General features: G+C 24.5%; 2 protein-coding genes across 3 annotated transcripts; both read left to right on the forward strand.

The window, feature by feature from the left end:
- Positions 1-582: 582 nt before the first annotated feature.
- LOC107069447 (UPF0193 protein EVG1 homolog) lies at positions 583-2,510 on the forward strand. The gene is made up of 5 exons (XM_015326772.2): positions 583-1,122; positions 1,367-1,494; positions 1,569-1,665; positions 1,733-1,873; positions 1,957-2,510. The coding sequence occupies exons 1-5, from the start codon at positions 1,026-1,028 to the stop codon at positions 2,181-2,183; spliced, it is 690 nt and encodes a 229-aa protein (XP_015182258.1). The 5' UTR covers positions 583-1,025; the 3' UTR covers positions 2,184-2,510.
- Positions 2,511-2,689: 179 nt separating this feature from the next.
- On the forward strand, positions 2,690-18,035 carry LOC107069445 (sorting nexin-8). 2 transcript variants are annotated; one of them, XM_089179259.1, is made up of 9 exons: positions 2,690-2,984; positions 7,741-7,868; positions 13,008-13,140; positions 14,234-14,427; positions 14,539-14,656; positions 15,548-16,007; positions 16,100-16,316; positions 16,519-16,835; positions 16,973-18,035. In XM_089179259.1, exons 1-9 carry the CDS (start codon positions 2,960-2,962, stop codon positions 17,145-17,147), a joined length of 1,767 nt encoding a protein of 588 aa, XP_089035385.1. In that variant the 5' UTR covers positions 2,690-2,959; the 3' UTR covers positions 17,148-18,035. The 2 variants fall into 2 exon arrangements, with proteins under 2 accessions (XP_089035385.1, XP_015182254.1); XM_015326768.2 differs by having other exon boundaries at positions 2,692-2,984; positions 16,519-16,707.
- Positions 18,036-19,174: the final 1,139 nt, after the last annotated feature.

Raw genomic sequence — 19,174 nt, forward strand, 5'->3', positions numbered from 1 at the left:
TCCTTCGTAAGCTGCTGCTGCTGCTGCTGCTGCTGTTGCTGCATTTCTTGTTACAATCGACCACCAACATATTCATTCATTCTTTCCTTGTATCTACACTTATATATATATGTATAACATTTTAAAGTATGATAGGAGCAATTTATTTTATAAATGTTAAATTATGAAACGATATTGTAGTTTTATGTTATTAAAGGGATGTGGTTAGTTGGAGGAATGATAACACCATATGGGAACTGAATTATGGGTTTATTAGAAGGAATCAAATTGAATTGGAATGCATTTGAAATAAATTATATTAAATTTAGGTATATATATATATCAAAAAATATTTATTATTATATTATATTATATTATATTATAGAAAATGGTAGACGAGAATTGTGGTTGAAATGTTTTCGAATCGAACTTAAATTCTTTTTTTGTTTTTTTTTTTTTTTTTTTTATTAATAAAAATCTAAAAATCTTGTTTATTAAGGTTCGAAACTTTTCAACTTTGCCTTGTATTTATTTTAATTATTAATAATTATATAAAGTATTAATTTAATTAAAAATACATTTACTATTTGTGTGTATAAAAAAATAGACAATTTATATTTGTATTTGTTAGTAAATAATTGCTAACATTTCTCATTTTAATTTCAATATGTAAATTACGTAGTAATTTTTATTTAAAATCATCGACATGTTGAATGTGTTTTGTAAACTAATAACATTTGGTTCACTGTGTATAATAGAGCTGATAAAATTGTAAAACTCATTTTGATATTGGGTGTTAAAATTGATCGAAAAGTTAGTTCGATCAAGTTGAATCATCGAATGGGTGAAGAAGGGATGGAAGGGGTTGATGTAACCATAGAAACGTGACACGCGTTTATGTCATTCGTTTGATCTCACCTCGATGATATGAAAGTTTTATCGTAGCGGCTTTTTCTAACGCGAATTTGTTTGTACATTTTTTTCTAAACGTTAGTAGAAATTACAATTTTTTTTCTATTGGGGTTATTTAAATTGAAATATTTGAAATGGAACGAAATTATCAAAAAGTTGGTATGGGTGTTGGTGCATTTCATAATCCACCTAGAGCAAAATACAGCGAGGAAACGAAGAATTTAATCAAACGTGAGTAGTCAATTGAACAATCATTTTTTTTTTTAATTTATTATATTAATTGGTTGTGTTTATATATTTAACAATTTTTTATTATTCGATAATAACCTCTCTCGAGTGTATAAAATTAATAATTTTATTAATAATCAATCATTAATTATAATTATTTTCTGTTTACTATTCTAATATATAAATATTCTTATCTTTATTTTTAAATATATTTTAATTATTTAATTATATATATTTTTCTTATTAGTTTTAATGGAAGAATCTAAAGTTGGCATGAGTCAAAGAAAAATTATTCAAAATGCCATCGACAAAGGAGAATCTCTACCACCACCCCATAAATCTATAGGAGATACAACAAAATCTAAAGAACCTCAGGTAAACGTTTGAATGATTCTTTTTTCTGTAATTTTTTCATTTCACACAAATATATACACAATATTGTTTCGTAGGTGGTATTTCCAAGTCTTTGGAAGAAACGTTCGCAGAGTATGATACTTGGCAGTGGTGCATACGAAAGGGAACAATATCGTCGAACTGCACCCTTACGTAAGTATTTTAAATATATTTTTTTTAAATTAATATAAATTGTAACATTGTATATTTTTGTTCGTAGCTAACAAGGAAAAACAGAAACGTCATTTGGCTTGTTTAATGGCTTATGGAAAAGATATGCCAGAAACACCTCATGGACCGAAAATTCTTCACAGAGCAAAAAGAGAACCACGATCAAATCAGGAAGATAATTTTGAATACGGTAACATTTTATTTCTTTTATTTTCCTCTCTATTTTTTCTATTTGTCAATAAATTCCTTTTTTTTTTTTTCTTTCTATTACAGTTATTGATGGAATTCGTGAGAGAATAGAATTCTTGAACGACATGGAATGCCTTGGTTTAGGTAAAAAATATCGACCTATAATACAACAAGAGATTGCTGAAAAGATTCGTTTTATAAAATCCATTAATAATGACAAATCTGCGGAAGTATTAAAAGAATTAGAAAAATTTCAATTAGAACGACCACCACCTAAACCATTCCCTTTGGGAGATTTAGATGAAAGTTGAAATAACTTTTTAATTATTTTTAATGTATAAATATATTTTGTGTGTGTGTGTATATATTCAGATAATTAGATTTATCGAAATGTTGGTAAAAAATCGATCAACGCAAGATATTTTTTAATATAACCAAAATTTTCGATAGATTTTCACACGTGTATATATTTATCGTAAATTAGAATATAAGATGATGATAAATATTTTATATACACACGAATATTTGACAACGTAGTATATGTATATAATGAACAAAAAATAATATATTTTATAAGTATAATAATTAAACTAATGATTTCTAGTCGAATATAATAAAAACTATTTAAAAAAAATGATCAAAAACAATAAAATTTCGAATATTCTCATTTGAATATTCGTGTCGATATAGATAATTGGCGCGGTAGTATTTGATTGGTCGATATAGTTCGTGCGCCCGCCACAAGAGTTCGCCCGAGTGGCGGGAGAAATGAGGAACACTCGCGTCGGTCAAATTCGTATTGGTCCCCTCAGTTCAGCGCCATACGGCAATGGCGAACGGTGTTAATAGTTTTTATCATTATCGAGATCTCGATTATTCGAAATATTTTAACGCCCGGGGTGGTGGTGATATTCGTGCAAAGCGACACGAGTGTTTACAAGTATCGACGATTATTCACGTGTGTATAACAAGTTAAAAAAAACAATATTCTAACCTAAATAATAAATAAGAAAAAATAATAGCGTGAGAAGGACATAAAGGAATCGTTTCGATCGGCTTCCCGGATGATCTACCAGTGAGATCCAACATGGCGTCAACCGATCTGTCGTTCGGTAAACGATCAAATTTTTTTTTTCTACAGATTTTCTCTCTTTCTCTTACTCGTTTATTTTTATTTTTTATTTTTTTTTTTTTTTTCATTTGAATTATTACATTTAATTGTTTCTGTTCTTTTTTTTGTTTTTTTTTTGTACGAATATTTTAAACATACATGTAGTTGCAAATGTTTCAATTAAATTATAAAACAATATTAAGAGAGAATGATCTGTCAATAATTTGGGTTTTTATTGTTTCTTTTCAAATTGATTTGATAAATAATCGAAATGTAATGTTAATGTTACCTTTTTTTCTGTCTTTCTTTTTTTTTTGGTTATGTAGTAAAATGTTAAATGAATGTTAAATTGTAATAGTAGGAATTTTTATTCGTAATTAGAAATTACTGGAAAATGATACTCTATTCATTCGGAGTAACGTAATTTTACGTACGTTTGCGGAAGTTCGTTGAAAACTGGTTTAAAGTGGTCTATTAAATGTCATCAATTAGTCATCCTAATGCCTAATCCTAATTCTATCTTCTTTTTTCTCTCTCTCTCTCTTTAATTCTGTTTAGTTTGAAATTTAGATAAAATATTTGTCTATAAAAATTGAGATAATTTCTACGATGCATGTTTATATGCATTTTATTACGTGTCTGATATTTACATCAAGAATGTATTGGTTTTTTTGTTTTTTTTGTTTTGTTTTGTTTTTAACAATTCAAATGATTTCTAGATTTTTACTAGATAAGTTACTAGGAATTTAAGTGTAAACGTTATCACACTAAAATTCTTGGAATGTTTAAATAAAACTTCATTGTTTTTTTTATGTTTACCTTTAAAGAAATGATAATAAAATTTATCGTAATTTATGTTTGACAAACGTGATAGGTTTTTTTTTTTTTTGCATAATTTGATAAAAAAAAAGAATTTTAATATTAGACAAAAGAATCTCAATAATTTGAATTATTCGAACACACTACTTGAATCAAATGTGATCGTACGAAACAATTGTAATTTATGATATAAGAATAGTTTGTGTTTAGTTTGTTGGTTTTTTTTTTTTTTTTGTTTCAATCATGGACGAAGTTAGTCAAATTCAAAAAATAATTTGGAAAATAATGTACGAGGGGTGGGGAATTTTTCTTCTTATTCTTCGTACTGGATATTCATGAATGTGATCCGTTATAAAGAAACGTGAAAGTTATACGAATAACGGCCTAAATTATAACGAGCCACACGTTAGATGAGAATAATAATAAAAAATGTCGTACAAAAAATAAAAAAGAACTAACGGTTATTATTATTATTATTATTATTATTTGTTTTTTAATATTTCTCTTTCTGTTGAGATAAACAAAAAAAAGAAACGTTAAATAAGAATAATATTCATTTTATCAAACTTTGCACTTGTTTCTACATTTGATATCACATTTGTTGTTGTTGTTGTTGTTTTTTTTTTTGTTTAATTTTGTTTTATTTTTTATTTTTAAATTTATTGAGGAAAGTGTATTACGTCTTTTAAAATGAACATATAAATGATACATCACAACTTTTACTTTGGACGTTTTATTAGAAATTATATTCAAACACGGAAAAGACGTTCGTAATAAATTGAAATAAAAAATAAAAAGAAAAAACAAAATAATATTTCTACATTTGTACGCGTCATTGATAATTTCGTGTTAGTTTAACTTTCACTCGTAATTATTTATTAATGTTGATAGATTGATAAATAAATTTGTGTTTATTTTTATTTATTATATATATATTAGGTGGACCAGAAAGTAATGTTGCTTTTTAACCTCAAAATTCAAACGAATAAATTTGTCAAACAAAAGTTTTTATTATTATACAATAATTAAATTTATTAATTAAATTAATTAATTAACATTTTTCTATATGAAATGCAAAATTTTTAATATCATAATGATAAAAATCATTAATCAGTTTTTTGATATTTAAAATATTAGAAATAATTTGACATGCGTAGTAGCCACCATTACTTTTCGGTCTCCATGATACATTTTATTTGAATGAAATTATATAACTATAATAATATTACATCTAATCATTTATTTATTATGTCTATTAGATTGAATTTATAATAAATAATTAAAAAACAAAATAATATTCTCCATTTATACGCGTCATTGATAATTTCGTGTTAATTTAACTTTCACTCGTAATTATTTATTATTATAATTATTTATAACGTATAATTATTTATTAATGTTGGTAGATTGATATATAAATTTGTGTTTATTTTTATTTATTATATATATATATATATATATATATATATATATATATTAGGTGGACCAGAAAGTAATGTCACTTTTTAACCTCAAAATTCAAACGAATAAATTTGTCAAACAATTTTTTATTATTATACAATAATTAAATTAATTAATTAATCTTTTTCTATTTGGAATGCAAAATTTTTAATATCGTAATCATAAAAAATATTAATCAGTTTTTTGATATTTAAAATATCAGTAATAATTTGACATGCGTAGTAACCACCATTACTTCTCGGTCTCCATGATACATTTTATTTGAATTATATTATTTAACTATAATAATATTACATTTAATCATTTATTTATTGTGTCTATTAGATTGAATTTATAATAAATAATTAAAAAAACAAAATAATATTCTCCATTTATACGCGTCATTGATAATTTCGTGTTAATTTAACTTTCATTCATATAATAAATGATGAATAATTATAAAAATAATGTATAACAAATATTTATTTAAATTATATACAAATGTATATTTTTAAATATTTATTATTATAAAAAAATATATATATATATATAAATAATTGAATGAAATTATTTAATTATAATAATAATACATTGAATAATTTATTTATGATTCTATTGGATGTTAAATATCTACAAAAAAAAATAATATTTATCAAAAATTATAAAAAAAATTTTGAAATATATTTTTAATCTCTAATGTGTTTGAATTTTAATTTCAAAGAAAAAAAAAAAAAAAAAAACATTAAAAAAATATTTTAAAAATGAAAATAAAAAAATAACATTTCAAATTATCCATATTATCCTATTTTAAAAATAAACTTATTTGCATAAATAATTTCATATAAAATAAATTCACTGATTTGAATGATGATGATGCACGTTATATATATATATATATAATACTACAAATAGAAATGATTTTTTTTATCATAAACTCTTTCGAAATTTGTTCAGTTGATATTGAAACGAATAAATTGATGATAAATAAAAGAAAACAATAAAACGAAATAAAATATAAAAAAAGAAAAGAAAAGAAAAGGAATAAATTAATGATATAAAACAGAGGTTTCTCAAAACTTTCCCATTTAACGACGACGACAACGACGACGACGACGACCTCATTTTATTCAAACAAATATTTTTGCGAGAGAGGAGAGACAGACTCTATCTTATTTTTTTTCATTATCATAATCACACACAGACATACTCTTTAATATACCACTACAAAGCACGTGTGTATGATACTTTTTAAAAACTGGTTTTTCATGGAAGTAATTTTCAATCTTGTTTCGTTTACATGAATTTTTTTTTTTTTTTTTTGTAATTTTCACTCAAATTTTTCATTTTCATTCTGAAGAAGAAAAAATGTAGATTTTTGTAAAACAAAAAAAAACAAAAAGAGAGAAACATTTTCTTTATAAACAATTTCAATTAAATGTTTGATTAATGTATATTTACATCACTACGTTATCTTGGATTTTACAGCTGTTATTACATATAACTATGTATATCAATGATTTAATACTAATACAAATATAAAATATAATATAACGTGATTTTTTTTTATTAAATTGAAATATTGTATAAAAAAAAAGAATAACAAGTATTTTTAATATAATAAGAATTAATTAAAATAATGTAATTATTATTTTTAAATATTATTTATTTTATAGTATGTAAAAGTTGGTATATGTATAAAAAGAAAAGAACAATTTTATTTTTAATATAATAATAATTATTTTTAAATATACATTATTTTATATTCGTTAATATTAAATAGTAAAGAACAAAAATTATATTCAATATAATAAAAATTAATTAATAAAATAATACAAAAAAAATTATATTCAATATAATAAAAATTATTTAATTAAATAATAATTATTTTACAATATAAATTATTTTATATTCCTTAATATAAAATAATAATAAAAAAAAAAATAAGAGTACACATCATCCAAAATAAATTTAATTTTTTTTATTTAATTAAAATATTATCACACACCTGTATAATATCATCTCACAGATTCTTCAAAGTACATGTATTATATGTATATCTGTGTGTGACCTTGAAGAGAATATTATTCAAAAATACATTTAATTCAATTTCTATTCTAATATTAATATTAATATTAATAAATATACAAAATTGATAAGATTGATAAGATTGAATTGATATAAACAATTCCTCAAAGTTGCATAGTATGGTAGTGTGTATGGTGATGGTTGGTTATCAAGAAAAAAAAAAAAACAGGTTTTTCCCAATAGGCTCCTACGCCATATTTATTGTCTTCCCATCGATTATTTGATCCTCATAGACCGGTTTTCTAACGTAGTAAACAGGACGAGGGATACTCGAGGACGAATCTGTTTTATATTTATGAATAACAGAATACACACACATATATATATATTCTGTTTTTAAATTGCATGAACTAATATCATACATTGAAATTGAATAATATTATTTTTTGTTTTTTTTTGAAAACATGATTTAGGTTCGATACCACCATTCTACAGAGAAGTTTACGAGAAGATTTGTTCACCAACATGTGGAAACGTCGAACGTGAAGTTTTTAAATCTCTTCTCGTGAAGTCTCAACTGAGCAGCTCAATTCTCAGTCAGGTAAGAGAATATAATACTATATTTATATATATTATATTAAATTACTCAATTCAGTCAACGAATTACCTTATACCGCCGTCTGTTAGAATCTTATCGAACTAATAGAGATAATCATGACTCTTTATTAATAAATAAAATAATATTGCGATGATAAATTGAGATATAAACTATTCTATCTTTCAAGTTGGATGAAACTGCACACAGTGTGGAAAATTTGATTAAAATTGGTTTGGTAGTTTAGGAGTCCATTGCGGACAAACAACGTGACACGTAATTTATATAAATTAAGATATCCTATCTTTCAAATTGGATGAAACTGCACACAGTGTGGAAAATTTTATTAAAATTAGTTCAGTAGTTTAGGAGTCTATTGCGGACAAACAACGTAACACGTAATTTATACATATATTAAGATAAGATAACAACTATTACAATTGATTAATATACATTTTAATAAATTCATAAAACAATCTTATTAATGATAAACTAAATAATAATAATTTGATATTTAAAAAATTGTTTTAATTAAACTCGTAAAAATAAAAAGAGAGAGAGAGAGAGAGAGAGTATATGGGTTTTAGGGGAGGAAAATAAAGACATAATTGAAATAGTATTTTTTTTTGTCTTTTTTTTTATGTAATGGTATATCGACGAAGAAGTAAACTTATCGTTTAAAACACGCCCGTCAATGATAATACACATAAACGCCCCTTTTATAATAGTAAAAGATTATTATAGCGAATGCACACACAGGGTCATTCATAAAATATCATCGTGTCACGTAATTGTCCTTATAGTTGCTGTCATAAATATGAGGGTGAATCTATTTCTATGTTCAATTGTTAAATTTATTAAAATCAAAAGAACAATTTTCTATTTTCTTTTTTTTTTTGAAGTGAAAATTTCTTTAGAATCAGGGTGATTTGAAAATCGTGAAACGGAAGAACGTGTGAAACCGATGCAAAACAAAAATAATTAATTAATTAATTAAATTCAATATATATAATTTAATTCTATATAAAAATTCAGTGTCACAATATGTTTGTCCGCTAATAATTCCAAAACTACTCAATTTATTTTCATGAAATGAATTTTATTTCACGTGATTTAATTCAACTTAGCACATAGCACAATTTTTATGGCAATTTTTTTATTATTATTATTATTTTTTATTACTAATTTAAAGATTTTTTATTTAAAGGTTATCTAGATTCTGTAAGTTGTTTTCAATAGATGGCACTGTATTACAATTCAATTATTTCGATATATTCACGTCTCGAAGCTTGGTTTTCTTTGAAGGTTTCTATTCTACCGTGTGTAATCAAATATTGTGATGATTGATTATAAAATAAAAAGAATGAAATTTAAATTAAATTTACATTGATTTTTTCACAATGAATCATGTAACATGTTAAAATCACCCTGCGTTCTACCTTCCGATTAGGTGAAATCGTTTGATCGTTCTCTTCCGTGTTAAAAGTGTATATAACATATATATGTATATATATATATATAAAGTATGTATATTTTAAAAATAGGTGCGAACAATATAAAATGTTTTGTGAGTTTAAATGGATACGTCAAAACAAACTTTCGCGAAAATAATTGATTACATCGTTTCAATGTAATAGAATAAAAAAAGAGAATTTCATATACTGGGTGAGACAAAAGTATTCACGTAAATTCTAAATAATTTATTACATCGTTTCAATGTAATAGAATAAAAAAGAGAATTATATACTGGGTGAGATAAAAGTATTTATGTAAATTGTACAAATTAATTATTAAATTAAAATTAATTATACTATAATAATTATATATTATATTATATTATTAAATACTTTATCCTAATTTTTTGTTTATAAAATGATTTAAACAATTAATTAATTTTTAATAGTTTCGTAAAATAAATGTTGTTAAACTTGTTTAAAAAGTTTTGACCAATTTAGTATTACAATAAAATAAATAAAAAAAAAATTCAAAAAAATAATATTTTATTAATATTTTAGTTAATAATTTGAATACTAAAAAAGAAGATCGATATATTTATATTATTTATAAAATATTTTAATATATTTTATTTTATATAAATAATATTAAATAATAATTATAACAATTTATATTAATATTATTAAATAATAATTATAACAATATTAAATATTTTATTTTATGTAAATAATATATTTAACAATATTACATATTTTATTTTATATTAAAATAAAATATATTAACAAAGTTTAAAAATATTATTCTCGTCTTAGTTACAGTGACTGTAAAATTACGTGAATCAAATCGTATTCGTGACACAACGATTGTTAACAAAAAATTATCTTTTTATTCATCATGATAATTCACTTTGAAATATCCTTGAGATCTAAATTAAAAAAAAAAATAAAATAAAATAAAAATGATAGAAGGATACAATTTCTTTTTTTAATTTTATTTTATTTTATTTTATTTTATTTTATTTTATTTTATTTTATTTTATTTTATTTTATTTTATTTTATATTATTTTTATTAAGAATAAAATAAAATACCTGTTATATATATAACGTGATATTTTATTTTTATTATATATATATATATATATATATATATATATATATATATGTATCATGATTTGCAATGAGATAAATGATTATACATAACGTGTATTACTATAGTTATGTATATATATATATATATATATATATATATATATATATATATATATATATATATATATATATAGGATCATGTCGATGAAATTATGTGCGTACCATGCTACGAACGACACGGACATATTATTAAAATACGTGAGATAAATCTTACAAATGAATCTTGTCATTTGATTTGTCTTTCTCTTTCTCTGAAAACAATTTTCTTTATCATAACAAAATTGCAGTTATTTTAAAACACGATGTGACGAATCTTATCATTCACGTTTTTTTCCCCTCTTTTATTTTTGTTTTTTTTTATTTTTTTATTTAAATTAAACTCAAATGAGTCAATTATATCAAAAGATTGCAACACAAAATAATTTCCATGGTCAATAAAATTTGTTATTTTCAATGACTTTCAACGAGAAATAAATAAATACAAAATTAATATATAATTTTAGAACAATTCTAATCATCTGGTTGATTTAATAATAAAATTAATTTTGGGAGAATATAATTTGCAAAAAAAAAAAAAAGTAATTGTGTTGACTTTTTTTAAGATCACTTTCACACAAAAAAAAAAAACGTTTTAGAATTTAATTTAATTTCAAATTCCACTTTATTTGTGTTTAATTAATCTCGTTGTATTTTTTTTTTTTGTTTTCTTATAACAATAATTAATTATAATATATTAATAATAATGATAATTTTTCATAAATTTTATCAGATTTTAATGCAACAGGTGTATCATATTGTTTCCGCCATTTTTTTTTCTACAAGCCATCTGTAGGATCTCTAGCAATTGAATACGCTATCTGGTGGCTAAATTCAAAATTAGAGTACATAAGTCGAATTGTTACTCCACGTGGGATCTCTAGAACTTGAATACGCTACCTGGTGGTTAAATTCAAAATTAGAGTAGATAGGTCGAATTGCTACGCCACGCCTCTGCCAAAGATCCCAATATATGTAATTAAAATAATATTATTACAATATAATTAAAATAATATTATTAAATAAATCAACGTAGAAAATTTATAATTAATATTATTAATTAAATTAAATTTCTAATTTGATTTATAAACGATTGAAAATGGATTTGTAATTTGTCTTTGTTTTTTATTTTAACATTTATCTGTAAGATAAAATGTAAAATAGATAAAAGAAATTAATGAATACTTACTTCATCTTCATGCACGTCATAAGACTAAGATAATCTATTTATATTCTAAAGTAGTGGGGGTATTGCGGGGTGGGGAGGGGAGCGGAAAGGGTGGGGGTATACTTCTGGCGATGAACTTGATTGACGATTAAGGTTTAATGACATTTCTTCAAGAACAAATAAGAAAAATCAAAGTAACGAATTGAAATAATTGACTAAAATTACGAGTATGATTTGTTTAATTAAATGTTTGTTTAAAAATAAAAAAAACAATCACACACATATATATATATATATATATATATATATATATATATATATATATATATATCATTTAATTTAAACCAATACTAATTAATTAGAGTATGTATACTTAAGTGTTATGAACTTTATGTAAGAAATTGTCAGTGTCGTGAAGAAAAAGAATAAGAATAAGAAAAAGAAGAAGAAGAAGAAGGGATGAAAATGGGGTGGGAAAGAGGGGAAGGGAGTAAGAGGAAGGGAATAGAACGGCAAGGTAGGAAAAATCATCGGAATGCAGTTACTTTCATTTGTGGCCTAATCTTTAAGCTACCGTTCACACAGAATTCAAATCGCACGTGGCCGTGTGTTGTTGTTGTTGTTTGAATTAATTATTTTTTTTTTTCTTGTTTAATAATTCTCTTTGTTAAACAAATTTTATATTTTTAGGTTATATTCTTTTCTTATTTTGTTTTTAAATTATATTTTTTTTTTATTATTCAAACTATATACATATATATATATATAGTTAATGTTTGTAAATATGGGAAACACGTGGATGCCAAGATTTATTTTTATTTTTATTTTTATTCTTTATTTTTATTTTAATTATTTATTATTGTCTATTCAAACTTAGAGTCTATTAAAATATCTTGAGGAGTGGGGTTTTTTTTTAAATATGGCGCATGTTTTTCTAAACATGGCGCATGTTTTTTAAATATGGCGCGTATTTTTTTTAAATATGCCGCATTTTTTATAGATACGAGAAACTCATGGATAACAAGATTTATTTTTATTTATTATTATTTTCCTTTTTTTATTAATATTTCAATTATTAATTATTTTTTATTCAAACTTAGAGTCTATTAAAATATTTTGGGAATGGGATAGGCCGTGGGTGGGGGGGATTAAATATGGCGCATTTTTTGCAGATATGGAAAACACGTAGATATACTAAGATTTATTTCTATTTATTTTTATTCATTTTAATATTCTCATTTTAATTTTGATTTTTATTGAAACTTCTCGAAGTTGATTAAAATATCTTGGAAATAAAAAAAAATAAAAAAGATATAATATATCTTAAATTTGTGTAGATATGGGAACTCGTGGACAGTAAGACGGGTTATCTGACAAGAAGTGGATTGTACAAGGGTCTTGCTCTCGTAGCATTTGCTCAACAAGGAAAACAACCTAGCGACAAACTTCTGGAAAACTCGGAATCTCAAGGTAAACAAAAATCTTTTTATCTCTCTTTGTGATTTTTTTTTGTATCTATTAAATTTATCTCTTATATAATAAAAATAAAAATAATTAAATCAAAATTGAAATAACAAACCCCCCCCTCTCTCTCTCTCTCTCAAACTTTTTCATTGAATTTTAATTTTATTTCAATTTAACAACGAGAAAGTTTCACGTAATTTAAAATAAAGTTGAGAATAAAAAAAAATAGAAAAAAAAAAAAAGAATAAGTCTCACGTAGTTTGGAAAGTATAATATAATGTAAGAATGTTATCGTACAGGTAAATACTTAGATAAGACACCTTACAGTCAACCTGTAAGTATGCCAACGTACATAAATTAGTCCTCACCATTTCCGTTTAGGTTTATCTCAACAAACACACACACACACACACACACAAATATACACACATTCCATGTATGAACTTTGTATAATAAAATCAACGAAGTCTCATATAAGTATAACAAAAAAGTCTAATGAATTATAATAAATTAATAAACTAATGTTCGACTTTGATAAAAAAAAATTGATATAAATAATAAAATGCAATTTTATTTCGTTTGTTTTATTGATTTTTGTTCGATCTAATTGTTTTAGATAGATTTATAAAATTTGTTTCGTATCACGAAATCAATGTATTAGAGTTTAAATGCAAGTTGTGATCACTATGCCGTAGGTCAAGAAAGTCCGTGAGTATCTAGGTTACAACGATAGTGATTATCTTTCACGTCGTATTTAGAAAAGTAACAATATACAAGAGGAAAATGCATTGCTTTATACAAATAATACAATGTACATACGTATATTAAAATTATATTCTTAACTTTCACTCAACATGACGTTTATTCTTTAAACAAAAATTCATATTTTTCTTTCACAATTCTCTCTCTCTCTCTCTCTCTTACAAATTCTATTCTATATATTTAATTTAATTAATATAAACATTACATTTATTTTACATTAATAATAACAAACGCATATATGCGTTCGTAGCACTCTAAGGGTTAACTGAAATAGAAGAAAATTATTTTATTATTGAAAATTAATGAAAACAATGTGTTTTTTTCAAAATGTCGATAGAATTACCCGTTCCTGTTCTTGGTGATTTAACGGAGGTCACGTTGTTGGCACAAAGACTGCACCGAGGTAATAATCCAGCTAAACTGAATCTCACATATACGGACATATGCAATTTAGATTCGATAGAGGTCAACTTGGTACCAGAGAAGAAAGGTATCTTCTTAAAACACGTGGAATATCAAGTTACGAGCAAGGTAACAAACCCCATTCAACTCATTCACATAAAAGTTACTTTCAATTGTTAAATATAATATTACTATTATTATAATATTAATATCTTTAAATTTATTTTTATTATTTTACAGAGATTTAATTCGGTAGTTTGTAGAAGATACAATGATTTTGTATCGTTACACGAACTTCTTCTAGCAAGGTTCCCATACAGATTGATACCGAAATTACCACCAAAAAAAATGGTTGGAGGTAAAGTGTGTATATATTTTTATTTTATGTAACATATATTTTCTATATACAAAGTATCTATCTTAGTACAATATACAAAGTATATTGTACTATATATTCTGTATACAAAGTATATTGTATAGTATATATTCTAAATACAAAGTATATTATACTATATACTCTAAATACTAAGTATATTGTACTATATATTCTATATACAAAGTATATTGTACTATATATTTTGTATACAAAGTATATTGCGTGCAGTATATATTCTAAATACAAAGTATATTGTATTATATATTCTATATACAAAATATATTATACTATATGCTTTAAATACAAAGTATATTGTACTATATATTCTATATACAAAGTATATTGTACTAGATATTCTGTATACAAAGTATATTGCGTGCAGTATATATTATAAATACAAAGTATATTACGTGCAGTATATATTCTAAATACAAAGTATATTGTATTATATATTCTATATACAAAGTATATTATACTATATACTCTAAATACAAAGTATATTGTACTATATATTCTATATACAAAGTATATTGTACTAGATATTCTGTATACAAGGTATATTGTACTAGATATTCTGTATACAAAGTATATTGCGTGCAGTATATATTCTAAATACAAAGTATCTATCTTAGTACAATATACAAAGTATATACAAAGTATATTGTACTATATATTCTTTATACAAAGTATATTGTACTGTAGATTCTATATACAAAATATATTGTACTATATATTTTATATACAAAGTATCTCTATACATCTTACAATTAATTACATAACAAAAAACAATTAATGACTCATCCTATACAATATATTATTATTATTATTATTATAATATTTACAACAATTGAATAATATAATTTATAATTACAGCAAATTCACAGTTTTTGGAAGAACGAAGAAGATCCCTTCTAAGGTTTCTGACATTAATCGCACGTCATCCGGTTGTCAACAAAGATCCCATCTTACATTTCTTTTTAACTTATGCCGGTGAGGAAACCCAGCACAAAATACGTGAAGTTTTTCGACGAGTATTGGATGAATTTGCAACATCCGAATTATCATCGAGGGCTAAAGAATTAGTACCACCCGAAACTCTTACCGAATTTGCTAACAGTAGAGATCAGATAAGAGTAATACTATTAGGTATAACACGTTTGAAAAATATAGCTGATTGTTTAGCTATTAGAACTCATACTTACTCGGTAGACATGGAAGAATTAGGAACCCAATTGAACACTTTGGCTTGTGAACCACATGGTACTAGTTCTTGGGTTACCGGTGGTTCCACGTTATGGGAGGATTTAAAAAAAGGTTTTCATGTTATTTCAAAGTGAGCATTCATTTTATTCTAGACAATAATTATAATGTTACTTTGTTATTTTAAAAATACAACTAAGTTTTGTTATATAATGTTGTTTTCAGAGAATTTAATATTTTATCGAGTAAAGCATTGCAACAAGCAGTCAGAGAAGAGACAATCATATGCGAGAGACTGAACTTTTTATTGGATATTCTCGTAGCACATAGAGTATTATGCGAAAGACATGAACGTGGTGTTAGTGCTGATCATCAACGTGCATTGTCATCTATGTTGTCATTAAAAAAACGACAATTTACTGGAGCCATTCGTGGGACTAATGTAAGTAACAGAAAAATTTATGCGAATTTCGAAACCTAACCTATTTTGAAATATATTCTGTATTTGTATCGGCCATTTTGGATTTATTTAGAAAAAAGATAAGTGCACAAACTTATTGGGCCAATATTCAATGCTTTTCATTTCTATCGCTTCTATTATTTTTCTATTTGTATTAATTTAGTTTTACATATATTCCAATTAGGCGGATACAGTCGAATATTTGGAAAATAAAATGATAGCCCAGGAATCGGTCATTGCTAACGTCGAATTGAGAAATTGTTTTTCCTTGCATTGTTTGCACATGGAAACGCAATTGGTGCACGCACACCTGGAACTACTTGCATCAGTTTTACAGAGTCTCGTTAGCGTGCAAATTAGAGGACACACAGAGGTGAGACTTTACTTACATATTCATCATTTTCTTTTATTATTAATTGTTATTAATTTTTTTTTTTTTACTCTTGTGTGTTTTTTGTTTCTTCTTTCACTCGTTACGCAATCCCTAAATGGATTCTCGAGGTAACAACAAAATAATTTCAAGATTACAAATAATATTTCCATAACGGATTTTATTATTATTCTTCTTATTGTATCAATCATTCGAATCAATTTTAATGAATATATGTGTTATTAGTTTTAATTTGTATAATTTGTAGCTTACCGAAGTATGGAAGTCAATTGATTCTACGATCGCAAAATGCTTCCCGGGAAAATCAGCTCACGGAGTTTTATAGCGAAAAAAAAGAAAACGAATTTTTATTAACAAAAGAAATCTCTCATCTTTTAGTGATATCATTTGTACAAACCATAATAAGTAACGAGCATGACTGATACAAACTCGAAAAAAAAAAGCAACAACAACAAATCTCTCATAAAAATTGGAATGAGACAATATAAATATTTGACTAGGGTTAGTTTTCAATGTTACCTGATAAATTTGGTATTTTGATTATTTCAGTAATATATTTTAATATTCTACGAACGGTCTTTATTATCTGAACAATCTAATTCTAATATTTTACTTATCTATATATGTATTTTCTATTTTTATTTAATGGCGAAAATTTGTTTTATCTTTTTTGAACGATAAAACTAAATGGCTGGAACAATTTGTGAAAAAGTTTATATTATAATTATAAATTATTATTATATACATTGTAATGTAATATTATAATTATATATATATATATATATATATATATATATAATATTATATTATAAATTGTCATTTAGGAATTATGTTCGTTTATACAAAAGATGACAAATGGTTTGTCATTTTTCTAAATACCCGTAATACTTTCCTCTTTAGATAAAATAGAATTGATTATATAATTTATTTCATTTTTTAAATAACAAGCAACGTCTCGATACAATTTTAAAAAACAATTTTCATACAAAATGAATGAGAGAGTAATATAGAAAAGGATTGTACAGTCAAAGAAAAATTTTAAACATTCCTTGTTATGTACTTAATATATTTTATGACATATGAAATAATAACCGTGTGATTATTTTATTTTATTTTTTTCTTTTTTTTTTCAATAAGTTTTGCGTTCAATCGTAATGTGTATATATATATAGAAAATTAAACAAGTATGTAAAAATAGGAAAAATTGTATCATAAGAAGCGTTTTAGGATAAAAAAAAAAAACAAAAACAAATCTATGTAAGCGTATTAGATTTGATGAATTGTAAATATGATTTTTCTTTTTATTTTTATTTCATTTTGTTTCATTTATTTTCCTTTTACGTAGAACGAAAGTGTATTTCATACACATTTATTATGTTACAAAATCGAATAAAAATGGGAAAGATTTTGACTCTACTTTTGTTGTGTTGTTCATCACCACGTTGATCGTGGAATGTTTAAATATTTTCAACACTTTTATATCATATTCAAATTTATCAACGTAAGATTAATCGAATAAATTATTAATTAGTTAGAAATAAATATTTTTTTTTTGTATTATATTATTATTACTAAGATAATCATTAAATTATTATTACAAGATTTTATTATTATAATATTGTTATAATATGTTGTTGTGTTGTTACACGTCACAAACGATAAGAACAAAATTCCCCCCCATATATATATAAATTTCTAAGTAAAATGAATAAGAAATAAATCAAAGAATAATGTCGCGTTCAAATCGATAAACAAGAGAATCTAAATTGTCGACCCTGCGCATAGTCAAAGAAAAACATGGTGCAACTTAACCTCAAAATAGAAAATGTAGCAAACTCATGCCGTGGTACGAGCAAGGTCATGGAGACTGGACCAGTGCTGTCAGATCGTGGGTAAATCTTACCCTCTCCCTGTGCCACTGGTATTGCACACAATGAAAGTTTTCCATGTCCGTGTGTTTGGGATGTCGAAAGAAGTGTGTTCGGACGACACGAGTCGCTTTCATAGTGTGCCACTCCGGCGTGCCCGCTAACTTCGGTTACACTCGGCTTTCCTCGACATCCCAAACACACGGACATGGAAAACTTTCATTGTGTGCAATCCCAGTGGCACAGGGAGAGGGTAAGATTTACCCACGATCTGACAGCACTGGACTGGACAAGGAGAACGATCTCAAACGTATCAATTGCCAAAAATCTGTCCACGTAAATTGTATATTTAAGTTTTCTTGGTTCACCACTAGTGTCGCTAATGTTCCTTTTGTACTGTTTTGAATATAGTAACATAAGTGATCCCATTCGTACGATAATTATCGTACACGTCACATAATTTGAAGCATTGTACGATCGTATATCCAATTTAGATTATGTGACAGAAATGTACGATAATATGAGTTTCTGTACGATAATTTACGATAATTCGATAATTTTCGATATGTATCGATTATGTT

The sequence above is a fragment of the Polistes dominula genome, unplaced genomic scaffold, assembly GCF_049000335.1.
Source record: "Polistes dominula isolate Pdom_NZ unplaced genomic scaffold, Pdom_raw_medaka contig_37, whole genome shotgun sequence".
NCBI classification, from domain to species: Eukaryota; Metazoa; Arthropoda; class Insecta; order Hymenoptera; family Vespidae; genus Polistes; species Polistes dominula.

Coding starts and splice junctions, on each gene's coding strand:
- LOC107069447 (XM_015326772.2), top strand. CDS start 1,026: ATGGAACGAAATTATCAAAAAGTTGGTATGGGTGTTGGTGCATTTCAT. Junction 1,123..1,366: donor AACGAAGAATTTAATCAAAC/GTGAGTAGTCAA, acceptor TTTTCTTATTAG/TTTTAATGGAAGAATCTAAA. Junction 1,495..1,568: donor CAAAATCTAAAGAACCTCAG/GTAAACGTTTGA, acceptor ATTGTTTCGTAG/GTGGTATTTCCAAGTCTTTG.
- LOC107069445 (XM_089179259.1), top strand. CDS start 2,960: ATGGCGTCAACCGATCTGTCGTTCG. Junction 14,657..15,547: donor ACCAAAAAAAATGGTTGGAG/GTAAAGTGTGTA, acceptor TTATAATTACAG/CAAATTCACAGTTTTTGGAA. Junction 16,317..16,518: donor GAGCCATTCGTGGGACTAAT/GTAAGTAACAGA, acceptor TATTCCAATTAG/GCGGATACAGTCGAATATTT.